Source organism: Perognathus longimembris, chromosome 1, assembly GCF_023159225.1.
Source record: "Perognathus longimembris pacificus isolate PPM17 chromosome 1, ASM2315922v1, whole genome shotgun sequence".
Taxonomy (NCBI): domain Eukaryota; kingdom Metazoa; phylum Chordata; class Mammalia; order Rodentia; family Heteromyidae; genus Perognathus; species Perognathus longimembris.
In genome coordinates, this window is record NC_063161.1 from 159,738,060 (window position 1) to 159,750,303 (window position 12,244).

A 12,244-nucleotide genomic window follows, 5' to 3' on the forward strand; every position below is an offset into this window, starting at 1 on the left:
GGTTAAGGTGGGGACAGGGACCTCGGGAGGCTATGGTGGGCTTTGTTGGGGGGTAAAGAGCAGGGACCAGCCAGTCTCTCTCCACCCTCACCACTGAGCCCAGGCTGATCAAAGTAGAATCCCTGCCACGATCCCCAAAGTCCTTGCTGGCCTAGGAGCCCAGCCAAGGACACCATCTCCAGTCCTGCTCTGCCAACCGCTTCCCAGACGCCTCTGCCCAGGGCCCGGCCTCCCCCTACACCTCCTGGGGTGAGGCGCATCAGATGGTCCTCCCTGGAAGCATGTGGCTCTACGGGGCTGTTGGACTCCATACCCCTTTGGGTCTAGACCCCACTCGGTCCTGGTCTCCCCACTTCCCCCAAGGCTTCCCTCCTGGCAGAGCTCCTGGGGACCCAGCCAGGACCCCTTCACAGACAGACGGAGCCCAGAGCCGCTGCTTGCTGAAGCACTTTATTTGCAGTCAGGTGGGGTCCAGGGACAGGGGCAGAGAGCTAAGGAGGGAGGGGTGGCCTGGGGGGGGGGAGAGGTGGACACGCAGGTCGGTGGTGTGGCGGGGGAGGGAGGGTCCAGGGTGGTCCAGGTTCTCTGATGGTGGCCGCGTGGGCCCAGGAGGGGCGGATCCAGGTGTCTGTGGCGGGAGGAGAGGCACAGGTGAGGGCTCTCCCATGGAAGTCGATTTGGGCAGCGGCTGCACAGGGCCAGCTGGAGATGGGGATTTCCCTGCTCCCGCCTTCTGTGCCGCACAGTGCCTGCTGGGCGGCAAGGGCACCAAGGGCCATCGCAGCTCTTCCTCGCCCGGCAGTCTGTGTGCATCCATGGGGGGTGTTTGAGGGGTCTGGAGGTGTTTGGGGGTGGGGATGGTGAACAAAAGACACAGGGTTGGAGGTGATCGGGCGTGCCATGTGTCAGCCCCGGCTGCCAGGGTTGGTTCTGCAGTGTCCCCTCCCCTCCTGCTCCCCGGCCCCCATGCTCCAGTCAAGGGTGTACCTGGACCTGCACTTCCCTGCTCCCCACACAAACTCGGGGGTGGGGGGGGGTTGAACGGACGGGGAAAAGCCAGGCCACAGCTGATGGAAACTCCTCCTCCGGAACTCAGGATGGCTTTCCTCTATCCTCCTAGGGGGTGGGGCCACTTACCCTAGTTATTCTCAGAGATGCAGGCATCTGTAGAAACAGAGGCACGCCCAAGGGTGAGAAGGTGCCCAACCCCATCACACCCAGCCCCAACTCTTTCAGGGCCCATACCGGAAGCAGGGCCCTGTTGTGCTTGTGAGGGGAGCAGGGGACACAGTGGGGACCCAGGAGAGGGGCCTGGGGGAGGGGCACAGCAGAGCCCTCTCACCCTTCTGCTTGGGCACGTAGATACTCTCCAGCTGGAATCCTTTGCGCTGTGTGAATTTCTTAAATTCCTCCAGAGCCTCTGGGTTTTCCTCGGGGTTCTTTCCTGTGGGGAAGGGGCTGGGTGAGCAGAGGGGCAGAGGGGCCACAGCTCTGCCAGAAGCTGGTGACAGACGGAAGGTCCTGGCCACTGACCAGCACTGAGGTTTCCACCCTGCAGTGGTTCAGGGCAGGAGTGGAGAGGCCCAAAAGTGGAAGAGGAGGTCTGAGCCCCTCCCTGGGTGACCTAGGGCTCCTGAGCAGGCCAGTGGGCTGGCACCACCGTGAACTCCTCCATCCTGAGCACCCAGCCTTGGGGACTGGCACTGGCCCTGGCAGCCCCACCCAGATGGCCCTCTTTCCTTTTCAGAGCTCAGGCTCTCCCTGGGCAGCACACTGTGGCCAGCACCCAGAAGCAGGCCAGAGCCTCACCCCAGTGCCAGGGAGCAGCTGCTGCCCATTCCACTGGCTTCCAGAAGCCCAGATGGTGGGGCAGGACATGACAGCCTCTGAGGGGCTCTCACCCATGAGCTTGGCAAAGCGGAATGGCTTCCCTTCATGCTGGCCTTCACAGAGGAAGATGGCGTGGTCCTTCATGGGCAGGCTTTCTATGTAAACGACCTTCTTTCCTCCTACTGCAGAAAAAGAGAAAACAGCTAGCTCTTTAGCATCTTCATTTCTGGAGAAAACATTCAAGGCCACATGAAGGAACAGTCTAGACGGTTTTGATGATGATTCCCGGCCAGCCTGGCCCAGGCCTTGCTGTGGCCTTTGTCCGGACGGGAAGCCCCTCCCGGAGGGTGCCGCGCCCAGCTGTGGAGCCAGCTGATGGACAGAAGAGGAGGTCCGGTGGGAAGGAGGCCCCAGCTCACGCCCCACCCTGCCCCGCTTCCCTTAGACCTGCTTTCCCAGTGGAGGAGCCAGGACCATCAGATCGAGGGAAGGCCAGGCCCACCTCTTCTCTGAACAAGCCCATGATGCCTGACAGCTGGTGTCAGGGTCACAGGCACCCAGGATGGGGGAGAAGGAAACCCCCTGGGAGGTTAGCCCCCCCCCCCCGTCCCCAGGGATCAGGCCCAGAAGCCAGACTCACACTCTATGTATTTTCCAGGCTCATCAGTTTTCAGCATGCGAACTTTTATCTCATGGCACCGACCCTCATGCCTAGAAAACAGAAGGCACAGTGCTCTCAGGATGCCCACCTGGCCCAACACATCCAGAGGCCATCTGGGGATTTTCATCACCAATACCCAAAACGTGGGCGGGAGAGGGCAGGACATTTGGGCAGAGGAGCCCCTCAGGATGAGACTCACATGATGGTGACCCTGCCCTCCAAATTTCCACCTTCCAGGGCTGTCACTGTCACAGGAAACACCTGGGCTGGGGCCTTGTAGTTCACCACGGCCTTTATGTACCAGGTCCCTGCGAGCTAGAGCAGGCCAAGCAGTGAGTGCACGCCAGCCTAGCCCTGGCCTTGACACACAACCTGCAGTGTCCAACAGATAGACATTCAGGCTGCCACCCCCGAGATGGGCTGGGCCCCAACATGACTGCACCCCAGTGCTTGGTAATGCCAACCCACTACTTCACAGGTCATGCCCCAGGGGGCAGATGGCATCTGCTCCCCAAGGATCTGTTGTCTTTGGGGTCTGGACCCAGTAACAAATGAATCTGCACTCCTGAAGGTCTGCTCCGTGAGAACTTCTGGATCCAGGGGTCATCTGGAAGGAACCCCTGACCCAAACCTGCCTCTGCTCTATCCCTGTGCCCAGGAAAGCCTGTGTTCATGTCTCTGTGCCCAGGAGAGCCCATGCCTTTGTTCCCATTCCTGTGCTCAGGAGAGCCCATGGCTCTGTCTCTGTGCCCAGGAGAGCCTATGTCTGATGGCAAACACCAGGGACACCTGGATCTGACCACTCCACCACTGACTCCTAAAACAGGGTTTAGGACCACTGCTCACCCATCAGCCATCAGCCTTTCTCCTACCCAAGGCCCCACCCAGACTCACACTCTGTGCCTCCGAGAGGACAGAAGGGGGTTCCTGGGCCTGCAGGGCAGCCACTAGCCCAAACAGCATGGCGGTCAGGAGAAGGGTCTTCATCTCCGGGCTCTGTGCTCACAGACAAGGCAGGTCTCCTGTGCTGTCTGAACCAGGCTGCTCTGGCCTCTCATGAGATGCTTTTATGCCCCCCACAGCCAGTCACCTGTGCCCACTTGGCACTGACCAAACCCCACCTATCCTTCTGTCATGGCCAAATCTATGTCCATTATGGAGGTGGAAGGTGTTATTCTTGGAATCTGATGAATAGCAACTCAGTGCCACCTGGAGATGACCGATGTTTGCACCACACAAGGGAGCCGCTCACAGAGCAGCCACGTGGTGGGACCTAGGTGCTGGCACCTGCGTCTGTGTTTTAAAAGGAGGGAGGAAGGCCCTGGCTTCCTCACACGCCCCTCCAACCCATCCTCCAGCCGCCCGTGCCCAGTCCCTGAGGAACTGTACTTCACATCACATCACTGAGGAAGGGACTGAACTTCTGAACCACCAACAGTTCAGCTCCCTAGAGCCCAGCTCTACCAGAGCCCTGAGCTCTCGCCCAGCTCCCTGGAGTCCCCTGCCCTGTGCCCATGGAGTCCCCTCGCTCCTCCCAACCCCTGCCTCACCCCGAGCTTCCTGGGAATGGGCATCGATCCGCATCTGTGGAAATGTCACCAGCTCAGGGCAGGCCCCAGGCCACACCATGGAGCAACTTCCCTGCCCACCTGTGCCATTCTGCACCCAAGGACAGCCGTGCTCCTTCAGAGCACTCCCAGATGCCACTGGCTCTGCTTTTCCAACGTGTGGCCATCACTCATCTCCTCAGTCCCCTTTCATATTCTCCAAGAGTAGAGGCTTGACTGCGTGGCCTGCAATTTTACCTGGACCACATGAAAAGCTCCCAGCCACCAGTTTGGCGTCATGAATATTTGTTCAATAAAGGAGGAAGTCATGAATTTCCAACTCTGCATCCAACAATTACACTTAGACCCAGAGCGCTGGAGGATTTTCATTGAAAGTCACTCCAGTTTGCTATACTCAATTTCTAAAATTGCCAGCAAAATGCATGATGAAGCGGTAAAGCATCAACCTAGCAAGAATGAGGCCCTGTGTCCAAAAGTCCCACTATCGAGTGCAAATTAGTACAGCCACTTTGGAGAACAGTATGGAGGTTTCTCAAAAAGCTCAATATAGACCTACCCTATGACCCAGCCATACCACTCCTAGGCATCTATCCTAAACAGCAAAACCCAAGATATCAAAAGGACATTTGTACTTCCATGTTTATCGCAGCACAATTCACAATAGCCAAAATTTGGAAACAACCCAGATGCCCCTCCACAGATGAATGGATCCAAAAAATATGGTACTTATACACAATGGAATACTACATAGCGATTAGGAATGGTGAAATATTGTTATTCGCAGGGAAATGGTCAGAACTCGAACAAATAATGTTGAGTGAGACAAGCCTAGAACACAGAAAACAAAGGGGCATGATCTCCCTGATATATGACTGTTAACAAAGGGAGATGGAGAGACAGTAGAGACCAAGTCTATGAACACTGTATATGTGCTTGATACATTGTATACTGCATATGGGTCTACCTGACCTAGACAAGGGATGGGAAAACAGGTTGTAAGATATCACAAGAAATGTACACACTGCCCTACTATGTAACTGCACCCTCTTTGCACAGCACCTTGTAAAAAAAAAAATTTATGTTCAATTGATAATAAAAAAAAATTTAAAAAAAATTAGAGATAAGAGTCTTATAAATATTTAAAAAAAAAAGTCCCACTATCACAAAAAAAATGAAGGAAGAAGTCAAGTAAATAGAGAGTCAACAACTTACAGAGCCAATAAAAAAAGAAATTGGGATTAAGTACATATGAGTGATAAATTCTTATCCAATTCAACTAAAAGAATGCAGAAGGCTGGAGGTGTGTTTCAGGTGGTAGAACACTAGCCAATAAGCTAAAGCATCAGTATGGTGTGTGAGTCCCCACCTCACCTTTGAAAAAAAAAAAAGGAAGAAGGGAGAGTAGTCATATTTCTGGATGTACTTGATCTACCAAAATTGAACCAAGAAGATATAAATCTCTTAAATAGTCTATAATAAGCAGTAATAAAATGTCTCCTAACAAAGAAAATCTCAGATCCCAGGGGACTGACTACTGAATTCTTCCAGAACTTAAAAGAAAAGATATGAACAGTTTTTAACCTTTTTTATGAAATAAAAAGAGAAGCAACATTACCAAACTTATTTTATGAAGCAAGTATTACACACACTCCAAAACCAGAAAAGGACACCAAAAATAGAATTATAGATTAATGCCTTTGATAGACATGAATATAAAAATTCTCAATAAAATAATTGCAAACCAAATTCAATGACACACTGAAAACATGATCAAGTTTATGTCATTCCAGGAATGCAAGGATGGTTCAACATAAATAAATCTATAAATGTAATATAGCACATGAACAGAATCACAGACAAGACTTGTATGATCATCTTGATTAAAGTAGAAAAGCCTTGACAAATTTCACCATTTATGATAAAAATTTTAGAAGCAACTAGAAATAGAAAGAATGTACCTCAGTATAATAAAAGTTACATATGAAAGACCATAGCCAAAATCAAACCAAACAAGGAAAATTAAATACTTTTCTCTAAAGTTAAGAATGACACAAGAATGTCCACTTTCTCCAGTTTTATTTAATATAGTATTAGAGTTTGTATCTAGCACAATAAGACCAGAGAAATAAAAGGCACCCAAATAGGGAGGAAGTCAATTTATCCTATTTGAAGATATGACCCAGTACCTAAAGATTCCACATCAAACTCTTAAATCTGATAAACACTGTGAGCCACATATCGTGACACAAAAATCAAAATATTCCATTAATTAAAGCTGGGGAAAATTAGGAAAATAATTCTATTCACAGTAGCCTCAATAACTAAAGTAAGTATCTAGAAATAAACTTGGAGGTGAAAGACCTCTACAATGAAAACTATAAAATACTGAAGACACTATAAAGTGGACCTTTTTATAAAAAGGTCAACCAGTGGCTCATACTTATAATCCTAGCTACTCAGAAGGCCAAGATATGAAAATCATGGTTTGAAGCCAGCCTGGGCAGGAAAGTCCATAACTCATCCCCAATTAACCACCAAAACAATGGAAGTGGAGCTGAGTGGCAGAGTACAAGCTTTGAGCAAAAAGACCAGGGACAGCATCAAGGCCCTGAGTTCAAGCTCCAAGACTAGCACAAACACACATGCACAGAAGAATAGAGGGAAAGACTTCCTATGCTCATGGACTGGCAGCATTAATAGTGTCCAATAATTATACCGCTTTGATTGCAAATGTTGGTGATACCTCCACTATCTAACGAGATGACAGTGGTCTGACCAAAGTCCATCTTCCCAATAGATCATATACTGTGGGCGCTCTGAAGGAATAAAACATCTACTTATATGTTCAATGGCTTTTACAGTCTCCATAGGCCAAGCGTTCTTCCAGACACAGGAGCTCAACAGTGAAGGAAGCAAACTAAAAGTCCTGCTGTCCTGGAATTCCTATTCTAGAGTTAATACACACACACACACACACACACACACACACACACACACACACACACACACAATACTTGAGTGAACTATGGTGTCTCATATCAAGTTCTTGCTTTTAACTCCAAGCACACCCTTCATTGCCTGCTCAGTGATAATGGAGATGGACTTGGTAGGCATTTTTCCTTTGGACACAGCATGGATATAAGTTTTGCTAGAGGCCTAGGAAGAAGAGTTTTTCCTTCCAGTCCCAGGATGATTCCAGCTCTTTTCTCCCATCCTCCTGCTGTGTGCCGGCCAACGTCACAGATAGGGGACACTGTGGGCTCTGATGCACATTGATCTCAGTGGCCCCGGCAGGTGGCTTCCTGTTGAGCTCAGCGACACCTCACTAGTGGGCTCTCAGCGAATCTTGGGGGCTTCCCAGCCCCAGCCCACTGTCCCTGGAAGGGAAGAGAGGTTCCTGCTTGTCTGACCACCCTGCCTTCCCCCTCTGCTGTGCACACTGACCATGACAGCTCTTCCCCAGGCGACCCAGAGAACACCCTCCACCCCTGGGCTGCAAGCACACCTCAGCAGGTGGGGTCTCGTCCCTAGCCCGTCCTTCCTTAGCTGCTCTCCTGCAGCCCGGGGCTGATCTTCATCGTTCTCCTTACACTGGTGCTGGCAATTGTCCAGCACCCTCCTGGTTCCATCTAGTGTGAGGTCCTGTCTCCTGGCTGGACATTGAGGCCTATAATTATAAACTATTCTGAAAGGTCATAAGTGTGATGAGGAAAAGGCAAAGGGAACAAGGCAGACAGAGAAAGTTGAGACGAGATGGGTGTTTGAATTTTCATTGAACGGCACATGTCACCTCCCCAAGTTGACATTGGCACCCAGAGTTGAAGATAGTGAGGGAAATGAGCCATGAGAGTCAGGTGGGGGAGGAGTCGGCTGGGAGAGGGAGCCCGGGCTGTGCCAGGAACCGACTGCAGGGTAGATGGCTGCCATCTCTGGGTAAAGCACAGAGCAGGGAGGCCGGGCTAGGGCAGGCTCCAGCCTACCCCAAGGACATTAGTCCTTTCCCTGATACAATGAGGAGATGCTGGGGGAGATGCTTCCAATCAGGACATGAGTTAGACTTTAAGAAGGTCACTATGGGTTCTATTGCCGGGCTTCGCGCTACCCCTCCCCATCCACGTGGGGAGGGGTCCTGGGTTTAGCTGTCTCTTCCGTGTGGGATCCATACTCACTCTCTCACGTCCCCCCTGGCCCGTAGGGATTAGACATGCAAGCGGGGTCCCGGGTGAGCCTCGGTTAGCTTGTGGCTGCGAGATCCCATGCCCGCCAGCCCAGGGAAAGACACGGGCGCGTGGGTCTCTGAGAATACCTCTAGGGCTTCTGATTTATTCAAATGAGGAGGCACAGATATACCCCGAAGGTCGGCATAAGAGAGGGGCTGCTGGTTGGCCACAGGGGGCTGTCCATCAAGTGATGCCAGGGGACTTCCCTTGTTGGCAGAGGCCCAGCCCCCCCAAGGATTGGGTTTCTGGGGTCCCCCCCCCACCATTGCACACGTGCTCGCCTCAGGGGCTGGGGGCTTCTCTTCCTGTTAAAGGCGGAAGAAGAGGGAGGAGACAGGCCAAGGCCAGCTGTGGCCTCTTAAAGGCACAGCTGACCCCAAAATCTGCTCCTTTCTTTCTTTTTTTTTGTTTAAATTAGCAGGGGATGCTGTAACATGGCATATGTAGGCATAAGGCAAAGGCTGACATAAGACATATATGTAAGGGGTAGGTAAAGTGGCCATCCATCTGGCTTTGTCCAGAGAAGCTGGAGTCCTTAGCTGGTCTCGCGCCAAGTGCAGGAAAGTGCAGACATCATTCATTCCTCTTTTGGCGGTGAGGTAGAAGTAGGCTTAAATTCTGGCATCTCTGGTAGTCCACCACTGGTAACTTAAATACATGTGGTTAGTAAAGCATTCTTTTTATATAGACATTGAAGCAAAGGTGCTTAACCTTTGCGCTTACTTTTTTAAAACATTTTTATGAAACATTGAGGTTGGTGTCAAACCCTCAGCTCCTATTTCCCTCTAACGGGACCCCTCTAAACCAAACAGTAGGGGGTGAGGAGTGGAAGAAACACGGTGTAAAATTTCTTTAGTTTTTTGTACAAAACTGCAAGCGACATTGTCACAGCTAAATAGTGCGCCTCAAGAAACGCTCAAGAGTTTAGAAAGCAAACAAACAGGGAAGGGAAGCTGGATGCTTTTTTTTTTTTTTTTTTTTTTTTTTTTTAACCGCTACCACTGTTGCATGCAGGCAGGTTTTCTGTATTCTCTTAAGAGAGCAGAAGGAATCCAGTATGTTCCTTGTTTTCCTGAAGAGAACAGGAAGAGACATTTCTCCAGAGCAAGTGCTCTGGGTTTAGTTTAACAATCTGTAAGAGCATTTACAAAGCTCTTTCCCACTGTTTTGGGAAGATTTAAAATTTCTTAAGATATTTCTTTTATTTTTTATTTCTTTTATTATTTTTGGCCAGTCCTGGGCCTTGAACTCAGGGTCTGAGCACTGTCCCTGCCTTCTTCCCGCTCAAGGCTAGCACTCTGCCACCTGAGCCACAGCGCCACTTCTGGCCGTTTTCCATATATGTGGTGCTAGAGAATTGAACTGAGAGCTTCATGAGTAGGAGGCAAGCACTCTTGCCACTAGGCCATATTCCCAGCCCCTAAGATATTTCTTAAGATATATAGTATAAGCATAGCTATTATCCTTACTAATCATGGGGGCTACTTCCCCTCTGTCTCCCCCTTTTCTTTTTTCAATTTTTTATTTTTATTTTTCTTATGACATGGCAGGGCACCAGGCTGGGCTGGGAATAAGGTCGGCGGTCTTTCTTCTGAAGCTACTTCCTGCTGAAAGGGGGCGAGGTGGTCAAGGGCCCCTGGTCAGCCTGGAACTGTCCAGTGTGGCTGACAAAAGTTCTTATCATTACCACGAGAATGGAATGGCCATCCGGGCCAATGGGTGTCCCGGTCTCATCTGGGCACCCTGTAGCTTGGCACAGCAGCACCCCACGCCTGAGCTCCATCCACGCGGGGCACTGCCGCCGGCGTGGACGCGGCTCCCGTGGGGCGCAGGAGCCCAGGGCGCCTCCCACCCAGGGCGCCAGGCTCAGCAGTCCCAGCAGAGAGAGCAGCCTGGCCAGCGCTCCACGGCCCCGAGCAGCACCGCCCCGGGCAGAAGCAGCGCCCGCTGTGCCCCGAAGGCGGCTGGTCTGCGGCCTGGGCGCGGAGCCTCGGTGGGCGCCGGCTCCACCTTGGCAGCCTCTTCCGGGCTCGCTGGGGACGGAGCTCGGGGGGCAGCGGAGCGGGGCCGCGTCTCCCCCGCGCACGCTGCTGCCTCCTCCTCACTCGGCCCCAAGCCAGGGCGCAGCGGATGCGGAGCTCCACGGCCAAGGGGGCTCTGGCTGCTCCGGCCCCATCAGGACCAGGCCCGCGAGCCGGCCAGGAGCCCGGCGCCTCCTCCACACGGGGCGCTGTGGCTCGCGCAGGACTGCAGGCCATGCTCCAGGCTGCAGCGGCCCCTGCTGGGCTGGAGGCCACGTTCTCAACTGCTGCGCCCTCTGCTGGGCTGGAGGCCACGTTCTCAGCTGCTGTGCCCCCTGCTGGGCTGGAGGCCACGTTCTCAACTGCTGCGCCCTCTGCTGGGCTGGAGGCCACGTTCTCAGCTGCTGCGCCCCCTGCTGGGCTGGAGGCTGTGTTCTCAGCTGTAGCGCCCCCTGCTGGGCTGGAGGCCACGTTCTCAGTTGCAGCTCCCTCTGCTGGGCTGGAGGCCACATTCCAGGCTGCAGTGGCCTCTGCTGGGCTGGAGGCCACATTCTGGGCTGGCTCTGAACACGGCTCTGGGGTGGGTGTAACACCAGCACTGGGGCTGCCGCTGGAGCTGCAGGAGGAGACAAGGTCTCCATGACCACTGTCTCCCGAGTCCTTGAAAAGCCGCACAGGACCCTCCTCCCTGGGGCTTCCCTGCGTGGGACCTTCCCCACCCCGTTGCTCCACTCCCTCCTGAAGCCCGACATGGGCTTCAGGCTCCTCCTGCTCCTAGACCCTGGCTCGTGTGGAGCTCCTCCCAGGGGTGTCCTGCACCCCACCCCTCCACAGGCTCCGCGTCCGTCCCACGCTCCGCACCCACAGCCTCGCCCTGGCTGGGCTCCTGGGTCCCCGACTGTGCCAGCAGATGGGAGACGTGGCGCTCCAGGGGGGACCCCGACATATGGAGCCTCAGGTGAACCAGGCCTCGCTGGAGGCCGGGACGCGGTGCCGGTCCCCAGAAGTCCTCCGGGTGGCAGTCCAGCCAGGAGCCCAGGAGGCACGAGATGGCGCTAGGGGCAGATGGGCGGCAAGCAGAGTCCGACTCGAGGGCAGCCCCTCCCCTGGTCCCCTCACACCTCCTGATGGTTGCTGTCCTTGCAGAGACAAGATTACCCCAAGGCGAGCACCTTTGGGCTGTGCCTCCAGCCCAGGCCAGGCCTCAGAGGAACTCGAGGGAGGATCCATGACCCAATGCTGGGAGCTGCTCTGTCCTCCCTGCCCCTTCAGGCCCCTCCTCTCCCTGACTCCCAGCACCCGCTCAGGGGCCCTGACCCAGGACAGACGGCCCTAGCCCCACCCGGGAGCTCATGGTGTGCTGGCCAAAGCCTGCATGGCAGGGGCTGTGGTGAGGATGGATTCCCATGGGGCTCAGCACAGAGCCCCTGCCTCTACCAGTGCCCCCAACAGCACCCCAGCCTGGTGTTGGCTTTCTGCTCCAGATGAAGCCCCACCCTCAAGGCTCTCATGATAAGCACAAGAGTTGAGGGCTCCTGGTTAGCCCAGACTTCCCCCCTCCCCCAAACACAATCTGTGATCACTGTGGAGACCCTCGCCCTCCCTGGAGGCCAAGCCCACTCACTAGCACAGCTTGTCCGGCAGGATGACATCGGGCTGGGGTGGGGGAGGGCGTCAGTCTGTCCAGAGGAGCCTGTGGGGGCGTCACAAGTGCTGAACCTGTGGAGGATTTCAAGCAACACTGCCCAGCCCCGGACAGCTGGCATGTTCCTGCTCTTCTGTCTCCACTCCGCTCCCTCCCGGACATCGGCCCTTCCCCTGTGGCTGCTTCCTGTCCCTGCCCCCGATGGGGACCATCAGCTCCTGCCCTCATCCTGTGAGACCGGGGCCTCCCTCTGCCCCACCACCTCTGCTCCATCCACACCTAGGTTGGGACCCTCCTCC

At 53.8% G+C, this 12,244-nt stretch overlaps 1 protein-coding gene across 1 annotated transcript; it reads right to left on the reverse strand.

Moving 5' to 3' along the window:
- Positions 1-537: 537 nt before the first annotated feature.
- Obp2b (odorant binding protein 2B) lies at positions 538-3,478 on the reverse strand. The gene is made up of 7 exons (XM_048348772.1): positions 3,386-3,478; positions 2,691-2,806; positions 2,471-2,541; positions 1,902-2,012; positions 1,343-1,444; positions 1,138-1,164; positions 538-631 (listed from the first exon to the last, which is right to left on the reverse strand). Exons 1-6 carry the CDS (start codon positions 3,476-3,478, stop codon positions 1,139-1,141), a joined length of 519 nt encoding a protein of 172 aa, XP_048204729.1. The 3' UTR covers positions 538-631; position 1,138.
- Positions 3,479-12,244: the final 8,766 nt, after the last annotated feature.

Bases quoted from the DNA above. Each gene is read 5' to 3' on its own strand.
- Obp2b (XM_048348772.1), bottom strand. From the start codon at position 3,478: ATGAAGACCCTTCTCCTGACCGCCATGCTGTTTGGGCTAGTGGCTGCC. The intron at 1,445-1,901 runs GTGAGAGCCCCT...CCTTCCCCACAG, and splicing joins CCGCTTTGCCAAGCTCATGG to GAAAGAACCCCGAGGAAAAC. The intron at 1,165-1,342 runs GTGAGAGGGCTC...CTGTTTCTACAG, and splicing joins CTACGTGCCCAAGCAGAAGG to ATGCCTGCATCTCTGAGAAT.